Genomic DNA, 24,077 nt, shown 5'->3' with positions numbered 1-24,077 from the left:
AGGTGCCACAGGTTTGGGTGAACCATGGGTGCAGCAGCATTTGCTCCAAAGTAATTCGGTTGTTAGCATTAACAGCCAAAAACCTCTTCAACAAATGCGGCAACTCTGAGCAGAGAGAGGACAGATCACAGAATAGATTAGTCTGGAAGCTGCACTGATTTTTTAGAACACGGCAGGAAAAACATTTACTCCCAAAATGCAGCTGATGGATTGACATCAGCTTTGTCTTACCTTGAGACAGGTCCTTGTTAAATTTAACTTGTCTGGAGAGGAACTCAGATGTGTTAAACCTTCTATATCAATCTGTTATTTCGTATAATCCTGCCCCCAGCTGCCAGGCGGTGGTGGGGCTGGCCTTGTACCTTTCATACCTGGAAAACTCAGGAGGAGCATACGCTTCAGTTCCCGTAATACACAAGATGGATGGGGGCAGAAAGAGACGAGGGACATGAGATGAGAGACAGCCAAGATTGGAGCAAATGTCCTCACTTGAGAGAACAACAAATGAAGGAATAGCAGGAGACAGACATTGTAACAGAAAAGTGGTGGAACGGTCTCTTGCTCAACATGCAGCCACAACCAAAGTCAATGAGACGCCCCCGAAAGGCCATCGGGGTGGTTTGGATTAGCACATTCTGGGATTTGATGTCTCGGTGGAAACTCCCACTGAATGGATTTTGATGGCTGACTCCACCAGCTGCGTCATGATGATCTGAAACAGATGAGTTAGTGCAGTGAAGAAGGGACTCTGAGGTGCTACTGACTCTTTCCAGCCAACAAGGTCGACTGGAGCTTACGGAGGTTCCTATGTAGTGGTTCCTGAGCACTTTAAAGACTCCGCTTAGGTCCAGAGGTCTTTGTTTACACTAGAAACAAGTGAAAAAACAGATGTTTGGAGCTGTCGATCATATCACATGATCACCACAACAGCTACCAGAGAAATTGTGTTGACTTTGTTTTCTCAAGTGCAGCTGCTGTTTCCAACATAAAGAAATCACATGAGAAAAGCTTTTTACCTTGTTTGGAGGGACAAAATTCAAATGAAGACGTATTCAGAAGGTCCCCGGGCAGTGAACAGACGAAAGCCAAAAGTTAGTAGTGGAAAACTGTGTGTTTGGCCGTGGTGGTAAACGGTTTCTTACTGTGTTCTGTGGAATTATTTTGTCATCAGCTCAATTATGGAATGTGGAATTCAAAAAATGCTCAGTTTTTTATCATTCAAAGACCTCTGTTGTGGATAATTATTGGACAACTGGACACGAGTAATCCTGCCTCTGAATGGAATTTAATCTTATTGCTTCCATGCAAACAGCAGTACAGTCATTTCTTTCATACTAGCACCAAACCTCTCATGGTTCTCTCTGACAAGGACCATCTTTCCATTTTGCTGTGTTGAGGTTAAAGGGCCTTTGCAGCTCGAGATGTTACAGCCCCTCTCTGTTCTTGTGGTCTCGGGAGTCTGCACCACTACTTCCGTGGCTTAACTGATGCAGGATTCGTTGCATATATAGAAGACCTCATAGCACCATATCATCCAAGTAGACTACTTAGATCTCAGAATGCAGGCCTACTTGTGGTTCCCAGAATTTCCCAAAGGTAGAATGGGAGGCAGAGCCTTTAGCTATCAAGCTCCTCTCCTGTGGAACCGACTCCAAGTTCTGAGTCGGGAAACAGACACCCTCTCTACTTTTATGTCTAGTTATGCTGCCATAGGCTTAGACTGCTGGGGGACCCCCCTCCTCTTGTCCCTCTCTACTCTCCTCTCACCCCACAATTGTCACTACTGTATGACATTAACTCTGTGTGTTTTCTCACGTAGTTGTCTTTCTCCTACTCTGTCCCCCTCTCTCTGTCCCTCTCTGAAGGTGTCCCTGGGCTTTGAAGTTGTGTGTTTTCCAGCGTGCAGGTACCGGTCAGACCAACCTGCCCGATGTTTTGTTGTTGCTTTTGTTGCTGTTTTTCTTTTCTCTTCTCACTTTCCACTCACCCAAAACTGGTCAAGGCAGATGGCTGCTTATGCAGAGCATGGTTCTGCTGGAGGTTTCTTCCTTTAAAGGGAGTTTTTCCTCTCCACTGTTCCCTAGGGCTTGCTCCAGGGGGAATTGTTGGGTTCTCTCTATAACTTTGCACAGCTATTACATTTCTACAGCTTCCAGGAATTTTTAATATGTTTTTCATTTTTTTATTTGTTTTAGCTATTTCAGCAAAAGCAAAACTTTCAGCTATTTTTAAATTGTTCACCTTCAATTCGGCTTTCAGGAAAAGCTTCAGCTATTTCACCAAAAACAGTTCAGTTTTTTCAACTTTTCTTGAAGCATTCACAGTGCATTTTCTTTTTTATTATATTCTCTTCCATCTTCCAAATGTATTTGGAGCCCAACTACTTTGGCATGCTTTCAGCTAGAAACACGTTCAAACTTCAAAACGTTCAGCTTAGAAAGGAAATTGTTGCTTGTATATGAGTTTTAAATATTTTGTATACTTTTTTCAATTCATGACATCAGATTATTGCCTTTGACGTTTGTGCCAGTTCAAACTTCAAAACCTTCAGAAAGTATATTGATTGTGTCATAAATGACGTCAAGCAAGAAATAATGTTTTAAAGTATAAAAACTATACAAGACATTTAAAAAGTCGTATACAAGCAGTAATATGCTTTATAGGCTGAACATTTTGAAGTTTGTACTGTGCTTCTAACTTAAAGTTTACAATTACAAGCACGTTCCTGTCGCTTGTAAGATACTCATCTCAAATGTATATGTAACTATTTTTAACATCAGGTGATGTTAAAGATCAATAATAACTTGTACCTTACAGTACTTTTTCTCAAAACTCCACCACAATCCTTTGAAGGAAGCTTTTTTAAAAAAGTAGAATAAAATCAAAATTTAGAAAGCTGTTAAACCTTGATAAGGGTATTTTCTTCGTCTTACAGACGCGCTGGTTTAGCTCAGTGGTTACTTCCTCCTCAAATCTATTTGATTACGTGGTTCCATTCCTCAGCGGGATCAACCCACGGGCGCTGTCCAGTGTTTTTTTTCCCTCTAGTCTGACATTTTCTCTTTCTTTCTTTCTTTCTGTCAAATACGTTCACCACAGGTTAATAGTTAAAATGATAAAAGCAGCTTCAGATTGGCGAATAGCAGACTACTATATATACTTCGGTGACGTAAATCACCGTGATAGTCAAATCATTGGTGATTTTTCTTTTGTGAGGTATATTGTTTTCCATCTGAGGTGTACTTATGTCATCGCCTATAGCTACATATGAATATTAATGCCAATATTGTGCTGAATTTCTGACATAAATGCTGTCACAATCCCACCTCGATGCTGTCCTCAACACTGAACCCTGTCGGCTATGTTGTAACCTGTCTGTATTTCCTGTTGTAACTCTGGTGTGATCCGGATAACATCTTTTCAACTTTGAAGACATGCATCTAATCTGGCGGTTATGCCAAAAAATAACGTTACAATTAATTAGAATAAATTCAGTTAATTTAAAAAACGAGACAACAACACATTTTCGCTAACAAGACGGGCACTTTCGTTTCTTTTAAATCGGTTAACCAGCAGGTGTCACTAAGATGCTTTGAGTAATTAATGCTGGCAAATACTATTACGCTATATAAAAATCGCTTTATTGTGTAATATTCGTATTTTTCTGTTATCGACTGATCTGGAACCGGCTGTCTTTATTTCCTGTAGCGCATGCGTACAGCCGTCACAGAGGCAGCTCTGTTGACAAATATCGGAGGAGGGACCATTGCGACGTAAGTAGATTTTTTTGTTTAGTCAAGAATACACTAGACATATTTGAACATCGTATGAAAAATGTTGCATTTTTTTACTGGAATTTATCGTCGTATTTATTAAGTGCTTCGGATACCGATTGCACTAAACTAGTGGAGAGGAGAGTGTTTTGTTAAACATCTGTAAAAACCTCTGGGGCCGAGTGGTAACAGAAAGGTACGGCGGTTGTCGTTCAAGACTCAATAAGAATTTGATTTCCGCTGAGATTGCCAAAATAAAATCTGCCTGCTTTGGGTGTGCGCGCACACGCATACAAACACACACAAGGAGAAAAATAAGGGAGTAAAGAGAGAGAGAGACCAAAACGAAGTTGAGTGTCAAGGCAAAATGCGCTTCGAACATATCGCTGTTCCTCACACATAAATGGCCGCGCTTTAATTGTTAAGGCGAAAAGCTTCAGTTTCCGTTTTCACCCAAAGTAACATTCGCTCAGTGAGCTTTCTTATAGCTAGCTAAGCTACCACCACCCAATTTGTAACAGCATTTGAGGGTTAATCTTCTGCTTTGAAGGCCGTTGTCTTTAAAAGTCATGCAAATAGTTCATAAACTGTAGGTTGGGCCAAATAGTTTTCTTCCTTTTTTGTTAAACTTATGAACTTGTGTCACAGTCTGGCTGTGGGAGCGAGTGAAGACGGTCTACTCGTCCAAGACTGTCGGCAGAAATGAAGGGGTGAGTTGGGATTTTGGCTTCATGTGCCATTCGCTACTAATAACAACAGTCCACTGATCACTATGACGATTCTTTAACTAACTGAACAACAATATGACTGCTGTCCTAAATTTGTTGATGTGTACAGTCAACAGAAAAGCCCTGAACCAGATGGGAGTGTTACCGTCAGCGAGGAAGGTAAAACGAAAAACCTTGTAATATTAGCGAATGTTATGCAGTGAAACAGTTTAAAGGCCTGTGTCGATACTTAAATATTGTAACCATGAAATCTTTTTCTACTTGCCTTAGTCCAGTTTGTTTTTCTACACTACCTTGTACACGTGTACCTGAATCCACATGGTTTTGTAGGATGCCTGAGCTACCAACCAAGTTGTATGCGGCTTTGTGCCTTCAGGTTCTGTTGCTACTGCAGAGGATCCAGCAGCTATTGCCACCATTCAGTCTGCTGCCACTTTCACTGACCAACCCATTAAATATCTCTTCAAGACAGAAGGAGCAGGTGGACAGGTAGGAAGAAGTCTTGAAAATAATCTGGCAAACAAAACATTGGCGTTAATTACCCAGAACATCTGTCTCTCAGTGACAGCGGCTTGATCCAAAATGAGCATTTTTTTTCTTTGTGAGCAGAATAAAGTATCTGAAGCAATAGATTGTAATGGAAACTACAGAAGTTAACTGGAATTTGCACTGAAAATAAAATCAATATTTCTGTTTGCTATGCGTATACTTCATATTCTTGTGCCAATCAGAATGTCACGGTGTCTCGGTATTCCGAACCCATTTTATTTAAAGATTTTATGTTTTTGTGTACTCTGCATATTTTATATGTTACTTTAGTTGAAATCAGGCACTGACTACTTAGTGTAACATGTTACACTGCAGGTGACTTACAGAGTGATCCAGGTGTCAGATGGCCAGTTGGAGACTCAGACAGATGGAGCTGCAGCAGTCAGCCTTGTCACTGGTTTCCCTGCAACCTCGCAGACTGTCACACAGGTGAGAACAACACTGGCTACCTGTAAGAACATGCATAACCAAATCCACAGTTCCATTCACGCACCTGCAGTTTGTGTTTAAGTGTAATTTTTATATTGGATTCAATTTTTAATTGGGACTTTATTGTTCCGCTCATTTTCTTTTTCTTTTTTTTTCTTTTTATTTTCTTGCTGTGGATTTTCCAGTGTAGAATTTGTAAAGGTTATCCTGTTTTATAGCTTGCATTGAAACATTTCTGGTAAAAACCTTTAAAGTTATAAACTACACTTGATTTTAGCTGATTGTAATACTTAATAGTACTTATTTAGTTTTTGCCTGTCCAGACCCATAGGTGCCTGTTTAAATACTGGATCGGTTTGATTACTCGTTTTATTATTAGGAGCTAATCAGTACAATACAACACTAACAGCAGAATTCACATCTCTTCAACTTCAGGCTGTGTTTTCTCAGCCAGAGGGCTTGGAGGGAGATGGCAGCGCTGAGACACAATACACATACTACCCCGCCACCATAGCAGATGCCACAACTGGCACCATGGTGACAACAGTGCAGGCCTCTGACACACTGCTGGGCCAGACTACTCCCACAGGTAATTACTGCACACACATACAGAAATGTCTAAAACCGTTTTAACAATTTAACATCTAATATATATATCAAAAATCAAATAACCAAATGTAAACTGTTTTTCGTCCTTTTTAAAGCTGTTTTGTATGTAGTAATCAAGCTAAAATGTGTGTTTATTCTGTAGGCAGAATTTAAAATCAGTATCAGGCTTAATCAGTATCATTGCTGTCAGGACATTTTGACTGGTCCTCACAACTTTAAAGGGCTGTTAGGGAGTTTTGAAATGTCAAAACCCCTTATATTATTATTACAGAAAAAATAATGATATGCAACTTCTTTAACAATAAGTTTGGGAAAATTAGTGTTTTTTAAGGCTTTGTGACACATGAAATATTAATAGTATTAGTTTAATTATTCTGTGCAGCTGACATAAACATCTTGTTTCACAGGGCAGCTCTATGTCATGATGTCACCCCAGGAAGTTTTGACAGCATCCAATCAAAGGACAATCGCGCCTCGCACCCAGCCATACATAGCGTAATTACATCAAAATTTAGTCCATCTAATTTAAAGTAATCAGTTTTAGCTAGAAGGTTGTCTACATCTAGCAAGTTAAGCTAACTTAATATCTTTGTTCTAATCTGTTTTCTAGAAAGCAAGAGGCTCCTCGGGCATCCAGAGATGAGAAGCGGCGAGCCCAGCACAATGAAGGTCAGACCTCTATGTGAGAAGTTAGAAATAAAAAATGCATTTGCTAAAAATATCTGAATTGATATAAATGATAAAAGTTCAAGTCTTAAGTTCTAATGTTGTTTCAATAGTTGAGCGCCGGCGCAGAGACAAGATCAACAACTGGATTGTGCAGCTGTCAAAGGCCATTCCAGACTGTAACGTTGACTATACCAAGACTGGACAGGTCAGTTAAAGAGAATTCATTGTGAAATGGCAATGTGAAAGTGAAATTTTCTTTTAATTTTGATGATTTTGACTGACAACTAATGAAAACCCCAAATTCAGAACAAGAAGGGAAAGACACAAAAGGTCATTGCAAAAGAGGCTGGCTGTTCACTGAGCTCTGTATCCAAGCAAATTAATAGAGGCGAAGGGAAGGAAAAGATGTGGTAGAAAAAGTGTACGAGCAATAAAATGTGGGGAAGATTCACAAAGAGTGGACTGCAGCTGGAGTCAGTGCTTCAAGAACCACTACACACAGACGTATGCAAGACGGGTTTGATGGGTTTCAGCTGTCGCATTCCTAGTGTCAAGCCGCTCTTGAACAACTGACAGCATCAGAAGCGTCTCGCCTGGGCTAAAGACTAAAAGGACTGGACTCCTGCCGAGTGGTCCAAAGTTATGTTCTCTGATGAAAGAACATTTTGCATTTCCTTTGGAAATCAGGGTCCCAGTCTCTTGAGGAAGAGAGGAGAGGCACAGAATCCACGTTGCTTGAGGTCCAGTGTAAAGTTACCACAGTCAGTGATGGTTTGGTGCTGTGTCATCTGCTGGTGTTGCTCCACTGTGTTTTCTGAAGGTCCAAGGTCAATGCAGCTGTTTACCAGGAGGTTTTACAGCAGTTCATGATTCCTGCTGCTGAACAACTTTATGGAGATGCAGATTTCATTTTCCAACAGGACTTGGCACCTGCCCACAGTGCCAAATCTAGCAGTACCTGGTTTAAGGACCATGGTATCCCTGTTCTTGATTGGGCAGAAAACTCGCCTGACTTTAACCCCATAGAAAAATCTATGGGGCATTGTGAAGAGGAAGATGCGATATGACAGACCCAACAATGCAGGAGAGCTGAAGGCCACTATCGCAGCAACCTGGGCTCTCATAACACCTGAGCAGTGCCACGGACTGATCGACTCCATGCCGCATTGCTGCAGTACTTCAGGCAAAAGGAGCCCAACTAAGTATTGAGTGCTGTACATGCTCATACTTTTCATTGTCATACTTTTCAGTTGGCCAAGATTTATAAAAATCCTTTCTTTGTATTGGTCTTACGTAATATTCAAATTTTCTGAGAGACTGAATTTGGGGTTTTCATTAGTTGTCAGTTATAATCATCCAAATTTAAATAAATAAACACTTGAAATATATCAGTCAGTTTGGAATGAATGTATACATTAGACAAGTTTCACTTCTTGAATGGAATTAGTGAAATACATCAACTATGTGAAGATATTCTAATTATTTGACAGGTGTGTGTATGTGTGTATATAAATTTATATGACTCTCACACACACACACACTTTTATTGTGGAGCAGTGCTGTCAAAGCCTCCCATGACATAGACTCACAGTGACTAACGGCACTAGAAAAGTAAATATTGTTACTTTGGTTTTTGAGCGAAGGTCACCCTACTAACCAGTAATAATGATCAACAGCTTTGGCTTGTCCCTTCAGGGGTGATCACAAAGCCACATGTTCCGCACGTTGATGTGACTTGGATTTTTTACTCCAGATGGCCTTCCTGATGCAACCCTCCCAGTTTATCCAAGCTCAGACCAGCACCAAGTTAGCCCTTGATGGCTGGGCGGAGCCACACCTGGTGGGGTGGCATTCAATCCCTTGGCCTCCTGCATCCTAACCCGATGCTCTACCCATTGAGCCACCACATCCTCTACATTTCTAACTAGTAATAATTAACTCTAAAAGGGTGCCAGTGCCTAAACTGTGAAACTCTCCCCAAAACAAAACTGGATAGGCTGCCTTATATGGCAAAATGGGTATTTATAATCTTAATGATCAAATCTCAAATCAAGCTCCTCATGAACAGGTGTCACTAATAAGTCTGAAACCAGCTTATCACAAGTTTGTGCAGTTAAGAAGGCTGGAGACTGTTATTTGGAACAACTGTATTAGCAAGACTCACTGAGAAATATCAGAGAAATGTAGGTGAATATGAAAATGTCTTTAAATGAGACCCATGTCACATTATATATTATATATTTTTCTTGTAAATTATTACATTTTCTGTTTTGTTTGTTCCAGAGTAAAGGAGGAATCTTGTCTAAAGCCTGTGAGTACATCAAGGAACTCAGACAGAGCAACTTGAAGCTGGGGGAAAATATCAGCTCTCTTGATCGTCTTAGGATCGACAACCAGCTACTCAGACAGGAAGTACGTTAGCATGTGTTGTGTGCTACCACTGAAGTTTCATGAATTTTGTTGTATAATTTGAAAGGGGTAACTTTTAGATCATTAATAGTCTAATAAACAATTGTCAATAATATAACGTTCTCCCCTGTATTTTGTTTTTGTTAGAGTAAAAATGTGCTCTAATAATCAGATTACTGAATAATTGACACTTTTATAAAGCCTGACATTATGACTACAAATGTTTAGTCTAACAAAAACCCAACAATATTGATTTTATTATATTTACAATACATAAGGCTGCACTTTCAAGATATTATTTGACAGTAAAACATGACTTTGTTATGGTCATAGAGTTCCTTGTAAGAATTATTTATTTTATATTCCTAATGTATTTTCCATGTTGCTGTTGCTCAGGTGGAAGACTGGAAGTCCAAGAATCAGATCCTGAGGAACCTTCTGCGACAGCATGGTATTGTTGGGTCATCCAGCACAGAACCCCAGTGAGAAAAAGGGTTCCAACTAGTATTTGAAGACAACCACATATGGCCCAAAAGAGTACTTGAAAGGCTTTGAGATACTTCATTTGTCATCAAGTGTGCATGAAATACCAGAAAATAATTGGATTTTGTCATTAATTCTCAGATCCTGCTTCTGGGCTAAATGACAAGCCAAAATATTACATTTGAAGCTTTCTACAAAATGGAAATCCTTTGCTTGGTGACTATAATCCAATCATAATAGCCCGATATATCTGAAAAGGACGTAAAAAAAAAAAAACTGCATCATCTTGAGTTTAAGTCAAATCAGTTTAGCAAAGCTCTCATTGAATGCCTTCCTCCACGAAGACGATTGTTAATTTAACTTCCAGTAGAGTAAGCTCTAAAACATTTTTCATGTCAGGTTCTTTTTCTCAGTCTCTGTATCAAATGCAATCATGTTATGCTCCGACTTATTTTCCTCTTTTATTAATAATACTCTGACCAGTTGATACGTTTGTAATCCAGTTCATAGTTCAGCTGTTTTTGCTTTGTATTTTTATATGTTTTTTCATGAAGCTTCACTGAGGACAATGATTACATTGCAACAATGTAATAGACTAAATAGAAAATAATTGGTAAGCATTGCATTACTAGGTAGGCAATGTATGTCTTTATATTAAAAATCTACTTATATAGTGTATGTCATCAACCACTTTCAGTTCTGTTTATTAAACTTGGTAAATTGGTTAAAGCATGTAGACCTGTCATGTGTGTGTGAGAGACAGAGAGACAGACCTGGATCGATTGTACAGTTAAGTAGAGCGAAGTACTTCGGAGCGGTCATGAGTAAATGTTTTATTTTGAAGGTCATAACCGGAACCAGTGTCTTCTTGACGCTGGCAGCTCCAGCAGAAACTAGCTTAGACATATTTTTTTCAGTCGCTACTTTGTTTTTATTGATCCAGAGGAACATCGGGGGAAAAAGTCACGTTTCTTAAATGATCTGTATATTATTGGTAGCGGGTCACGGGACCGTTTTACAGACACAAATCAAGGTAAGCAGCTTGATTATTGCAACAGAAAGGCGACATTGTGCAGTGCGAAGTTCGCATCAACTCTAGTGAAGCTGTTCACTCCACCGAATTGCGTTAAATAATCAGCCTCTTTTGCTCTTCGATAGTTGTCCGCTACCTTGTGTTTTCAATAGATAATCACTGGCGGCACTGAAGGAATCGTGTAGATGTGCTGTTGTATTCGGCTTACATATGAATCAACAATTGTGTTTTTTAATTCAGTAAAACGAAAGAGAGAGAGAGAGAGAGAGTGAGCTCTTACACCGAATGGTTGTCTATAACCTCTGTTCCCTGAGAGGGACGAGGTACAACACAAGTCGCTGCTCATACACATAACGCCCTCGAGAAGCTCCGGAGCTGAAAGATCATAGAACTATAGACTGGAGAGATAACTTTCGGTACATATGCTGCATTCGGCATTAAGAACCTTCAAACCATCAGCACCAAACTGGGTACAGGTTGGATGCACAGACGAAGCATGGAGATCACCAACACGCTTAGCAGACACTAAAGCAAGAAGAAGCACTGTTTTATATGAAAGAAACTTCATATCAACAGACTCAATTGGTTCAAACGGAGAACCGCAGAACCGCAGACCATCAGGTTGGACCTCTTAACAGGTAAGCGTGTAGATTCCACAGTTTGGGACATGGATAAACCATCTACCCCCATGGCTGGGACAGAAGATCCCTGAGGACTGCTGGCTCCGCTGCCAGCAGACTCACTATCTCCGTATACCATGACTTTGTAAGCCATCAAGGGGCCCCCAAGATCAGGGACAGGCACTTTTGGCACACCCTGCGCAGAACTGGCGAAATCAGATCCACTGGGGGAAAGGCATACAACAGAGTCACAGGCCATGGATGTGCCAGTGCGTCAAACCCCAGCACAGCAAAGTGGTCTTTCATGGGGAAGAACAGGGGGCAGTGGGCATTTTGCTAAGAGATCCACTGTGGCCCTGCCGAAGTGTTCAGAAACCTGAGCCACCACTGATGGATGCAGCCTCCACTCCCTTACAAGAGGTCCACCCCTGGAAAAAAGATCTGCACCTATGTTCAGAGACCCTGGAATGTGAGGGGCTCTGAGTGACAGAAACTGAACGCTGCAGCAAAAGAGACAGACATACCCAGACAGACAAAGCAGTGCTGGTCTTTCTCATACAAAAAGAAGCCATATCCCTGAGGGAATGGTCGAATAGTGGACTTCTTCGCCATGTTAGCAGTGATGCTCACTGCAGGTGTCTTCAGACAGGCCACACGAGGGTGTGATGTCGCATATTTGTGTTGTACCAAGTGAATCGTCTGAAAGGGAACTAAAAGACAACATTACGGATGTAGCTTCACCTTAAAAAATAAAAGAACCACCCACAAAATAGATGAACACCTGAAGAGGTAAAAGTTATTGCCAAGCCATGTTCTACATGAAGTAAAGCATATAATACAGGCAGCACATGTATAAATTATTTATATGTAGAATGGGTGCAGAAAATGTATACAAAAGATCAGGTACCCTGGGTGTGGATCTTCACTTTGAGCTTAGGTCAGAACCATATGTCCATAAGCTGTTCAGATCCAACCATCTATATATGTAGAGAGTGTTTCCTAACTTCAATATGATCCACCTTGTTAAGTGAAAACAAACAAAATAATAATGATAATTATTTGGTATATACATAATTAAGCCACCCTAGAGATATTTTGTCACCCATTTCCCACCCCATGCAAAGGTTTCTTATGGAAGCCTGTTTCCGCCACTGGGGGGAAAAAAATCATAATCCTGTATCTCAAAATTATGAGTTACCAAGGCAAAATAATGAGATGAAAATAAAGACTTACTAAGTCAAAAAAATGAGATAGTTCCTCAATATTTTGACTGAGTCAGTGTCAGCTCTTGTTATATAGGTGGTAACCTAAGACACCACCTGCTCTCAAAAAATAATAATAATAATAATTTGCAGCCCTAACTGGGGCCCTTGTGTTCCATTTTGAAAGTAAAAAAATTACAAATACAGAAACGATAAACAAGAACAACTCCCCTATTTTTTGTTTTTCATTCTTTGATTGATGTGGATAGGACAAGTTATTGCTGCGTATCTCAGGTAGCGGTTCCTGTTGACAGACCTCAACAACAAGTCATATTCCTGGGGTTCAGGCAGCATCGACCAGGACAGGAAGACACTGAATAGGTTGGTAAGTAGGGTCAGCTCTATCCTGGGTTGCCCACTGGACTCTGAGGAGTGGGTGGGTGAAAGGAGGATGTTTGCCAAGCTGACAATACCTGTGGATGGATGGACAATACCTCTCACCTGCTGAATCAGACAGTGGAGACTCTGCAGGTCCTTCAGCAGCAGACTGATACACTCTCAGTGTAGGAAGACGCGTTAACGCAGGTCTTTCATTCCTGTACACCTCAACAGCTCAGCTGAATATTTCTGATCATGGTTGAATATTGTAAATTCTCTTGGCCGTGTGTTAGTTTACACATACTTTTTGGATATGCACTGTACATTCTACTTTTCAATCTTTGTAAATACTTGTAAAAATACTTTTGGCACTTTATACCATTCCGGTAAGCTGCTTTAATGAGTGAATTTCCCTGCTGTGGGATCAATAAAGGTTGATTTCATCTTATCTTATATTTGTCATATGGATATTGTCATCATGAAAGTGTTTGGTCAAGTTTCAGCTATCATCATGATACCATAGATGTCTTTGCAGCAAGGAAGTCCAGACGTGTAGTATTTTAAATGAAAGCTATCAGTGACTCTGGATAAAATATTAGTGCTACACTAGTTTCATGTTGTCTTATTTGCACATTCTGCTTCTATAAGGCCCATTGTTTACGAGGCCCATTGTTACCACATACAAAGTACAAAGTATTCATTGACCATATCACTGGTTTTAATTATGTTTTTTCGTGTAATGGGCCATGGTGTCACCTAGGGCACCAAAATGGCTAGAGCCGGTTTACTGTGTTTTCCTCATATGTGACACAAGCAAATGGGTGAGACAAAGCTTAACGGACGTCCATACAAATTCAAATGGATACCATTACTGAGAGCTACTTTAACTATCCAATGACAGGAAGATGTGCACAGTACTTCCTGGTGGTATCTAATTACTTTGACTTAGTAACTGACAATAATAAGATATTATCTCATAATTTTGACTTAGTGAGTCATTATTTTTAGATACAAGATCATGTTTTTCTTTCCCCCAGTGGTGGAAACAGGCTTCCATAGTTTCTAGATCTAACACTGCTTTAAAGATACTATTTATTACAGGAACATCTTTGTAAATCAATGTTTCATCTATGTTTCAGCTATGTTTCATCAGTTTATAGATTTTTTTAAATTACATTATTACCTATGTGGTTTAGACGCTCACCTCTCCTCTTCCAGAACGATGACACAGGTTTATACAGCCACCTGACTGGGGTTCCTAAGGCCTTGCTTCCTGGCATTAGAGGGAAAAAGATCCTTGACTTTTGGTGGGAAACTGTCAACATGTGAGTGGCCCAAACATCAACAGGCCATTTTTCATAAAGTCACATCTGAATTATTATTATTTGACATGCAGGTCGAGTACTGCTAATTCTGTATGTGATTCCTCTAAAGGCGGCAGTTGTTCACAGAAGTGTATCTGGTGACTAATGCAGACAAGTGAGTGCATGAAATGCATAATGCTGTTTATTTAAAATTTGCACTCTTGTTGCTAGATCTTAAATATTTTTCTACTTTGTTATGTTAAACTGAGCAGGTATAAGCACTATGAGCGCTGGGCCACAGCCAATGACTTCCCCGTGGGAAATGTGATCAATGATGGCAGCACTACACTGGAAGACCGTCTTGGGGCCGTGGCTGACCTGGAGCTGGCCATACGCAGCCGCAAGTTGCTGGACGACATTGTGGTGGTACAATGAATCTATCAGTTACTCATGTTGCTTAAGTTACATTTAAATGTGTTCTCTTAAAGCTGAATGTTGGTCTATTAGCACAATGAGGGTTTTTACGTGTGTGTGAACAGATAGCAGGAGACATGCTGTGTGCAGACCAGAACTTTGATATCGCTCAGGTTATCCGCTTCTTCAGGTCAAAGGTGAGAGTTGTTACATTACAAATGTGCACCGAGACCTTGTGCTTGCATCAATTATCTTTTTATTGGACAAAAAACTATGCAATGACATTTGAGGACAGGATATTTGTCAAAACTGTCCTCTGCCATCTGTAATAACTAGACTATGAGTAAGTGACTCAGACATGTAAAACTCCCCTTGCTAGCAGTGCAGTCCTGTAAAAACAAAGAATATAAAGCCCCCCAAAATAAAATATATTGAATGCATATAAATAAATAAGTGAATGTGTTCACCAGCAACTTGCAGTAGCCCAGTAAATTTTTTGTGTCTTTACTGTAGCCTGGAGAGCTAATCATTTACTACGAGCTGGAAGAAGGTGAAAAAAGCAGCTCCAGGGGCATCGTGGAAGTGTGCCCTGACACCCATAGGTGAGAAGGAGACTCTGTTTGTCTCTAATACACAGCCACACTGCTTCTTTGTGTTATGTGTCTGAGGTTTATTAAAGTCAATTTGACACACGTTGCAGATTTGATTTAATTTATTGTAATTTTGTAAATCAGGATATGTCGTTTCTTGGAGAAGCCTCAAGAAGGCCTGACAGCATCCCGGCTGGCCAGTGTGGTGTTTTACTGTATACAGAGAGAGACGCTACCCTACTTATCTGACTTCCTCAGTCTGCAGCCTCAGGCCACAGACAGGACCTTTGGACAATTCTGGGTTCGTAAATGAGATTAAAGCATCACGCAGCATTAAACAGGAAGGACTTTTAGTTTATTTTAAAAGCATTACTTCAGCAAAATGACAAATATGACTTAATTACTCAAATTTAAAATTCAAAGTTTTTTTTCTCTAAAAATCCAAAACCCAGCAATCATAATTCATTTCTTGTGCAAACTGCTTTGTAACATTTGAGGCAGTGATGAGACAAACTGATATTTAATGATGAAGAAAAATTGCTGCCCTCATGCGATTCCATTTTAATCTCTGCACAATTACCAAATAAGTCTGCTGCAATTTATTATTTTATGCTTTGCTTTTTCTTTTCAATATGATAATAAAACTGAGATAAACAATCAACTTAAATTCTACTTAGTCCTACATTACCAAGCTCAAATGACATCTGTGGATTAATGCAGATTAGTAAAATAATTTGCTTTCATTCCTTTTTCCTTCAGGAGTGGCTCATTAATGAGAAGCAACTTGATGTATTTGGGATGAAGCTTCCTACTGGCTTCCAGCTTATTGGCCAAGTGGTTTGTAACTTTACCTCAGTTTATCAGTAATATTTCATATGTTTTACACAGTATTCTTTTATTCTGAGTCACAGATTGTAAAAATCAAAGCCAGAGATAATAGTGTCAACATTTTTATTGCTAAGTTTACACAGGAAAATAATGATAATCATTATGATCATGTGATTTTGACAATATCAGTTGCACATACTTGTTACAATGAAACTCATCCTTTGCATGAAACCCATTTCCTTGGGGGGCGGGAGCCATTTCAGATGGTGTTAATACAGTGTTGACATCCATATGTATATGTGAATGTCTATCTTGGTCTCTAATACAACCTCTTTTTACACTTTAGCAAATCAGTTTCTGTAATCCCCTGAAATTGCTAAACTAGGATTGTTATTACTGTGTTGTGGGGTGGATATGATGAAGATCTCCAGCAATGAGTTTTACTTAGCCATTACATTTGAATAGTTCCAGCAGCATTCATACACCCCCTGTTTTTAGGGGCTCAAAGGTATATGGACATATATAACATAATCATAACAAAATAACCTAATTTCAGTACTTGAAGTGAAAATCTTTTCCAGCCAGTGACTGCCCTTAATTAAAGCTGATGGTCTTTAAGCACATCTTGATTGTTTAATTTATTTTTGTAAAAAGCCAAAATTATAAAATTGTGTTATTGTTTGAATGGGCGGCTATAGCTCAGTTGGTAAAGGCAGTTGCTTACGGACCACAGGGTGAGTGGTTCGAGCCCTGGCTATATGTCGAAGTGTCCCTGGGCAAGACCCTGAACCCCTAACAGCCCATTCCCCCTCCCCAGCGATGCAGTGCTGGTCCAAGCCCGGTAGAAATTGGGGAGGGTTGCGTCAGGATGGGCATCCGGCGTAAAAACTGTGCCAAATCAACACTGTGGCGACCCCGAACTCACGGGATAAGCCGAAAGGAGAGTAGTAGTGTTATTGTTTGAATACATATCTGACTGTATAAAATCTTTCATGTATTTTAGCGGTGGTTTTTGGTTTGGTTTTCTAAGTACATTTCTCCTATCAACACACTTCCACTTGCTATTCTCAGGGCCTGTCAGACTACACCAAGTGGCTCACCCACTACTCTACCAAGCAACAAGAAATCCCTGCTAAACCAATCACATGCAGGTCCTATGCCAGGTAAGGAAACACCAACATCAATTAGTCAAAGTTCACTGGTTTGGTTTTAGCTCAGATAACTGTGGTTTCTCCAAGCATGTTTCTCCTCCTCCATTTACAACATTGTTAAATCGCAACTTGACAGACACTGAAAAGTATGATCACTCACAGGGTTGGGTTAATGGGAAATCCCTCAGACGGTTTTAATGGGAAAACTATCGCTATGACCATCTCTAACTTCTGGGCTGAGGTTACTCTAGTGGAGAGTCCGACTTTGGTAACACACAAACACACCACTGTGCTCATACATACTAACCAGCTTCATCAGGGATATAATGCTTTAATATCATTTACATTATAGGTTTTAGTCCCTCATCCACTTAATGACCCCACAGAATTTGGAAGCTTGCAAGATCTGTTCTGTATCAGCAGGAAGGAAGGGTGTGTACACTGCAAGTTTACAGAGCTAAAATTCATTATGTTTCTGGTTGCGCTTAGGCATTTATATATTTATGCTTATAATCCACTGCAGGTATCTGGGGGGTCTCCGGCTCCTGCAGGCTACTTGTAAGAAGTTCTATCAGTTCTGCTCCAAACAAGGGTGAGATTGGTAGCATTTTCTTGTGAGTGATTGCTTAAGATTTGTGGATGTTCTGATGCTCTTAGTTTACATAGGTGTGAATGTTTGTCTGCCTGTGTATGTCCCCTGTGATGGCCCTGAGATAGACTGGAGACTTGTCCAGGGTGGACCCTACCTCTAGTCCAATGACAGCTGGGATAGGCACAAACCCCCTGTGACCCTGAGCACTTTTAAATAGTTTGAGGGACCCTGCTACCAAGCAAGAGGAAACAGTTAGGAAAGAGTTATTTTCAAAAAGTAACATTTTTTATATATGAAAAACATCAATCATCAATCATCTCAATAGAAACAAACTAACAGTACAATAAGATAATGTGTTCAAGGAAAACTAAATTAATAACTGTAAATCAAAGTGCAGTGCAGGTTGGTTACTGACATTTAATGATGCTGTGTGGCAGCAGGAGCAGTCATCACAACAGACTATTTGAATGAACCGAATTCACAAGCAGTATTTTATGAACAGTTGTAATTATGGGAATTGGGAACAGTTGCTATAATGTAGCTCGGTAGCTAAAGCTCTTAAATAGTATTTACTCAATGACGCAAGATAACCTCAATAGTGTTCTCAGTACAGGCGAAGTACAGTACTGTACTTAGTTACTTTTACTTTTCACTGAATATATGTTACACTCTATGAGGTAAGGTGTTTGTCAAGTGGGTTTATTAAAAGTTTGACATAATTACTTACAGTTCATGATGAAAAAACTCATATACAGCCCAAGACATTTTGCTGTCATTTGCTTTTTTTGTTGCAGTATTGCTTTGACAAAACAGAACTTTACACTGAAGTATGACACCAACATTCCCCGACAAGTGGTAAGCCACCATTCCAAGAAAAAGTATTTTTTACCTGCCCCTTTACGGTGGTCCTGAGAGCTCAACACACTCCACACCTAACATGCAGTCCAAAGACATGCATGTTTAGTTTATTGGTGACTCTAAATTGCCTATAGGTGTGAATGGTTGTCTGTGTATGTCTCTCTGTGTTGGTGCATAGGTAGCTGTTGTGCTTCAGTGCTTTCTTAAGTTGTACTCTCATGGCCACTGTATCCTTGATGTAAAACACTTGACTGATCATTTGTTTGTCTCTGTTTTAATAAAGGGCCTTGCTGGGAGCAGGTAAAATTTCCTCTTGGTGGATTTCTTACCTCTTTGTTCCAATGTATTACATGTAATATTAACAGATTTCCATTTTAGATTTTCTTTGTTTACAACATTTTGTTTTGTGCAGTGCCATTGTGTCAGCTACCCTGAAGTGTCTTATGAAATTCTACAACATCACGGATAATGTAAGAATTTCAATCATCCACCTTATCTATCTATTTTCTCATTCTTAAAATGAAAGTATCCATCTGTCTTTTAAGGTTTCTTTAATTTACTGATATAAAAAAAGGATATTTGAAAAGGATTCATGGCTTGACTTTTCCTGTTCTGTGCAGGAAATTCAGCAGATTTCTCATTAAATCCACTGTGGGTACACAGAAAAATAGTAGTATTCTAGAGAAAGTTGTTATTCTTATATTATTGTTTCCACGTAGAATTTACTGCAGCTGCTGAAAATACAGGTGTGTGTTAGTAAAAGCTTTACAAACCATTGCTAGAGAATAAAAAACTTTGTGGCTCTGACTTTATACTTCAGGACCTCCCAAAACCAATACGAGCCAACTTCATTCTCAACGTGGAAACTGATGAACTTTTTATTACTGCTGGCCTACAGGACAGAGTTGTTCAGGTTAGTAAATCAACACCACATATCGTACATGAACTGTATCACTCCACAACATTTCCTTCATACAGCTTCGGTAACATGAAGTGATTGTCCCTGTGCAGGTCTATGAAGGCTTAGTCTACATGGATTTCAGTAAGAAGCTCATGGAGGACCAGGGCTACGGTACTGATGTTTCTGTCAGTAGATGCTTGGTCCGTGAGCCAAATACATTCTCTTTTTAAGGTTGCGTGTTTTCCATTGTCAGGGAATTATGTTCCAATGGATACGAGTGAGCTTCCACCCTTCTGGCTGGCCTACCTGAGTGACCCTAGTGACTCTGGACGCATCCACAGCAACGTCCGACAACGCTGGCTCAATGGTAATCCTTCATATCGAACATTACATTCAGAGTTGGTCTGTTGGATCACTACTTTGGTCCTGACTGAAATATCTCAATCTGAATAGATTGCCATGAAATTTATAGACATTTGTGGTTCTAAGAGGATTAATCCTACCAACTTTCGTGATCTCCTGACTTTTCATCTAACGTTTCTGCAGTATGTGAAATGACTTGACTTCTGTTGGCTGATGGTCACAGAATACGTTATGTGATGGGGATCATACAGTTTTGGTACTTTCAGAAATTGCATTCTCATTCCCCATAGGCTAAATTGTAATAACATAAGATTTATATGTTATAACATAATAATTAAAACTGGAACAGCATGCAACCTCTCTGGTTTTACCTAACACATGACCTCCTGTCCAAAGTACCACTTTGGTGTCTGTGGATCATTGTAATCCTCTGCAAAACATCAGACATGTTATGGACTGTTAGTGTGTTAGTATGTTAACATTAGCAATTAGTACAAAGTACATACTCAATAGAGCAAACTGATTCTTCTTCTACATTCTGTGTCAGAAAGTATTTTCCACTGAGTAAAAAAGATATGAAGGGCAAAAGAAAGGCCGTCAGTCCTTTTTTAACACATTTAACCCATGTGTGTATTTACTGTAATTCTTTCTGTTCCATTAAGGGGTTTTTAGAATGGAAACATATTCGCTTGTTTGAATCAGCTTTGATATTTGTGCCTTTCCACAGAGGAACCTCTGGTTGTTGAGGCCATGAAAACTTTTGCAGAGCTCACTGATAAAGCAAGGTGGGTTTAAGTTGACCTGTAGGTTGCTGCTTAATAATTAATGCAGTACATATCAATGGAGGTTTCTTTTAAAGGCTGAGGCTGAATGCATTTAATCCCATGATCGATTATGTCAAGCCATTGCATATTAACTCAGTCTCAAAGTGAGCTGGGGCTTTCTGAATTGTTGTGTAAAATGTTTAACCACTTTGACATCCAGACACCACATGTAAGGTGTCTCCTTGATACCACTATGCTGACAAAACTGTGTCTAGTTTTGTCTCTTTTTTTGCATTTCAGAAGAGGCAAATTGTTACTTCACTATTGCACTAATTGAAAATTCTCTGCCCTTAGGACGGTTTTGCAAGAGAGAAACTGGAACCTCCTGGCACAGCTGATGGACCAGAACTTTGAGCTGAGAAGGTAAACAGTGAAGTATTCATATTAATGTTACTGTCACGCTCTGCGCTAAAGTAGCATCACATCCCACAGGTCTGTCTACACTGATGACTGTCTGGGTCCTGGGAATCTTAAGATGGTTCAGCTGGCGAGGCAGGTAGGTCCTCGAGGGTTCAACTGCCTACTTCATCTTCTTCTTCTTATTTTCCTTTTGGCTGTTCCCTTTCAGGGGCCAACAGAGCGAATCATCTGCCTTCACCTAACCTTATCTTCTGAACCCTTTTGTCTTAACAACACACCTGACACTTTTCTCCGCCCGTTACAACCTGCTTGCACTCGCCTCTTCAACTCTTTTCCACAATCTCCATTGCTCTTAACCACTGACCCTAAGTACTTAAAGTCCTGCACCTTCTTTACCTCTGCTCCCTGTACCCTCTCGGTTCCTCTCATTCAAACACATGTATTCCGTCTTGCTGCGGCTAACCTTCATTCCTCTGCTTTCCAGAGCAGACCTCCACCTCTCTAGATTTGCAAACAGCATAGTCCAATACTCTTTGCTTTCCTCTTCTCTGTCTTCCTAAGAACATGCCTCCCTCCTCTCCTTCTTCAACTAACCCAATTTCCACTGGCACCCTGTAGGACAACAGTAGTGGTTTGCAAGTCTGTTTTTCTGTTTATGCACACATTTCTGCTGTTTCTTGTAGTTTGGCTCAGCAGTAAAGTTACCAGGCAGTGGTGGGGCTGTGGTGGGTCTGTGCCTGGACCAAGCGAGATTGGTAAGTGCACTACGTTAAAGTAGTTGTGTTTAATTGACAGTCCCTATGCATTGGGAGCTTTATGTTGACATTCATGGAAAATAAAACCATTTCTGTCCTAAGGGAAAATCTACCGATATTAGTGCTCATCAAATTGCATGATAAGAAAATGAAGTCTACTATTCTGTAACCTCAAGACAAGTTTATGGTTTAATATCTTCTAAATGCAATCTTCATAAATATCTAGTAGTAAGAATATATTTGCCCAGGGAAACCTTTTTATTATTGCAGCACTGATCATTCTTGAGATGTTTCTGCAACTTGTTTGGGGTCTACCTATTGGAAAAATCAGTTGATTGGACGTGATTTGGAAAAGCATACACCTGTCTATATAAGGTCCCACAGTCAACAGTGCATGTCAGAGCACAGTCCAGGGAATTGACTGTAGACCTCTGAGACAGGATTATATCGAGGCACAGATTTGGGCAATGGTACAGAAAAATGACAATTTCCAATGAGCACAATGGACTCCATCGTCCGTAAATGGAAGAAGTTTGGAACCACCAGGACTCTTCCTAGGGCAGGCTGGCCAGCCAAAATGAGCGAATGAGTCCAACGTTTCTCTGTGGAGAGAGGAGAACCCTCCAGAAGAACAACCATCTCTGCAGTACTTTACAAATCAGGCCTGTATGGTAGAGTGGCCGGACGGAAACCACTCCTCAGTAAAAGGCACATGATAGCTCGCCTGAAGGACTCTCAGACCACGAGAAACCAAATTCTGTGGTCTGATGAAACAAAGATTTAACTCTTTGGCCTTAATTCCAGGCGTCATGTTACTACGTCACTACCTGTCCAATACCATTCCTACAGTAAAGCATGGTGGGGATGTTAGTCAGCTGCAAGACCTAAGAGACAAGTCAGGATCGAGGGAAAGATGAATATAGCACTGTACAGACTTTGATGAAAACCTGTTCCAGTGGGCTCTGGACCTCAGACTGGTGTGATGGTTTATTTTCAACAGGACAAAGACCCTAAGCATACTGCCAAGATAACAAAGGAGTGGCTATGGGTAAACTCTATCAATGTCCTTGAGTGGCCCAACCAGATTCCAGACTTGAACCCGATTGAAAATCTCTGGAGAGATCTGAAAATGGCTGTGCACTGACACCCCCCATGCATCCTGATGGACCTTGAGAGGTACTGCACAGAAGAATAGGAGAAACTATCCAAAAATAGGTGTGCCAAGCTTGTAGCATCATATTTAAAAAGACTTGAGTTTCTAATTGGTGCTACAGGTGCTTCCATAAAATATTAAGCAAAGGCAGTGAATACTTATGTACATGTGATTTTTTTAAATGAATTTTTAATAAATTTGCAAATATTTCAAACAAACTTCTTTCACATTGTCAGTACGGGGTATTGTTTGTAGAATTTTGAGGAAAATAATGATTTTAATCCATTTTGAAAGGTTGTGAGGTTGACTAATCTTAATATATAATAAATCTTATTATATAATTTTAACCATAATACAATTACCTTGCTGTGAGATTTAAATTCTGTGGAAGGATTTGTTGTATTTGTGCATTTGGCATCACTGCCCTACTGCCTGATGCAGTCTGTGTTTGTCCCACTAGGTGGAGATGAGACAAGCTTTCCAGGTGGCGGGCTGTGTCTTCTGTGTCATCGTGCCATACAACCCATCTGCCAGCGCTGTCGGGGGCCAACACTAACCTGATATCTCCCCATGACGCCGTCAAACTACTCAAGGCCAACTCACGGTCATTGCTTGGATGTGGGACAGTGTGTCCCACAGTGTACGATTTAATATTAAAATGGCCAGATAATAATGAAAATTTACAGACAAGATCTGATCAGGGTTCTCTGAGCATTTGCAGTGTGTGGTGATAAAGTGTGCACTCACTTATCAGTTTGACAAATAATATCTAGTCAAACATTTCCTTGAAAATGAGTGAATCAAGTTTCAAAGCTTTGTTGCACCTTCTGTGAGATTCAGGGCTGTTACTGTGATTTTAAATATGATCAGTTGATGCGCATGTGTCCAATGCTGCATGGACAACCTTGTAAAATTATGCTATAATTTCTTTATATGTATTTTTTTTCAATTGTATTTACTTTTTCTAAATAATGGAAGTAATTTTTACTAACAAATTAAAGAATTTTGTAATTAGTCATGGTTTATAATTTCTTGTATTGCTAAAATAAAACGTAGGACAAATTAAGCCACATTACAAACACATTTTACATTTTCCCCCGAT

The 24,077-nt window shown here is 39.9% G+C and overlaps 2 protein-coding genes across 15 annotated transcripts; both read left to right on the top strand.

The window, feature by feature from the left end:
* Positions 1–3,635: 3,635 nt before the first annotated feature.
* usf1 (upstream transcription factor 1) lies at positions 3,636–10,378 on the top strand. Of its 4 annotated transcripts, none has more exons than XM_067506345.1 (11): positions 3,636–3,773; positions 4,422–4,483; positions 4,611–4,660; positions 4,878–4,990; positions 5,366–5,479; positions 5,930–6,068; positions 6,496–6,583; positions 6,699–6,757; positions 6,868–6,962; positions 9,041–9,169; positions 9,563–10,378. In XM_067506345.1, exons 2-11 carry the CDS (start codon positions 4,476–4,478, stop codon positions 9,650–9,652), a joined length of 885 nt encoding a protein of 294 aa, XP_067362446.1. In that variant the 5' UTR covers positions 3,636–3,773; positions 4,422–4,475; the 3' UTR covers positions 9,653–10,378. The 4 variants fall into 4 exon arrangements, with proteins under 4 accessions (XP_067362446.1, XP_067362443.1, XP_067362445.1 ...); XM_067506342.1 differs by having other exon boundaries at positions 3,645–3,773; positions 5,915–6,068; XM_067506344.1 differs by lacking the exon at positions 3,636–3,773 and adding an exon at positions 3,799–3,969 and having other exon boundaries at positions 5,915–6,068.
* Positions 10,379–10,502: 124 nt separating this feature from the next.
* On the top strand, positions 10,503–23,989 carry gkup (glucuronokinase with putative uridyl pyrophosphorylase). Of its 11 annotated transcripts, none has more exons than XM_067506333.1 (24): positions 10,504–10,682; positions 14,101–14,207; positions 14,317–14,361; positions 14,459–14,612; positions 14,726–14,797; positions 15,114–15,202; positions 15,335–15,491; positions 15,950–16,027; positions 17,090–17,181; positions 17,332–17,437; positions 17,522–17,601; positions 17,693–17,761; positions 18,556–18,616; positions 18,903–18,919; positions 19,032–19,089; positions 19,440–19,532; positions 19,631–19,691; positions 19,774–19,887; positions 20,611–20,668; positions 21,002–21,070; positions 21,140–21,203; positions 21,751–21,822; positions 22,823–22,998; positions 23,436–23,989. In XM_067506333.1, exons 1-23 carry the CDS (start codon positions 10,626–10,628, stop codon positions 22,964–22,966), a joined length of 1,917 nt encoding a protein of 638 aa, XP_067362434.1. In that variant the 5' UTR covers positions 10,504–10,625; the 3' UTR covers positions 22,967–22,998; positions 23,436–23,989. The 11 variants fall into 11 exon arrangements, with proteins under 11 accessions (XP_067362426.1, XP_067362434.1, XP_067362429.1 ...); XM_067506328.1 differs by having other exon boundaries at positions 21,125–21,203; XM_067506336.1 differs by lacking the exon at positions 23,436–23,989 and having other exon boundaries at positions 21,125–21,203; positions 22,093–22,963.
* Positions 23,990–24,077: the final 88 nt, after the last annotated feature.

This window comes from Channa argus, chromosome 6 (genome assembly GCF_033026475.1).
Source record: "Channa argus isolate prfri chromosome 6, Channa argus male v1.0, whole genome shotgun sequence".
Taxonomy (NCBI): Eukaryota; Metazoa; Chordata; class Actinopteri; order Anabantiformes; family Channidae; genus Channa; species Channa argus.
Note: the sequence above shows the minus strand (reverse complement) of the source record. Positions and strands in the feature narration are given on the sequence as shown.

Bases quoted from the DNA above. Each gene is read 5' to 3' on its own strand.
- usf1 (XM_067506342.1), top strand. The intron at 4,991-5,365 runs GTAGGAAGAAGT...GTTACACTGCAG, and splicing joins CAGAAGGAGCAGGTGGACAG to GTGACTTACAGAGTGATCCA. The intron at 9,170-9,562 runs GTACGTTAGCAT...GCTGTTGCTCAG, and splicing joins ACCAGCTACTCAGACAGGAA to GTGGAAGACTGGAAGTCCAA.
- gkup (XM_067506325.1), top strand. From the start codon at position 10,626: ATGATCTGTATATTATTGGTAGCGGGTCACGGGACCGTTTTACAGACA. The intron at 17,602-17,692 runs GTGTGTACACTG...AATCCACTGCAG, and splicing joins TGTATCAGCAGGAAGGAAGG to GTATCTGGGGGGTCTCCGGC. The intron at 19,533-19,630 runs GTTAGTAAATCA...GTCCCTGTGCAG, and splicing joins TACAGGACAGAGTTGTTCAG to GTCTATGAAGGCTTAGTCTA.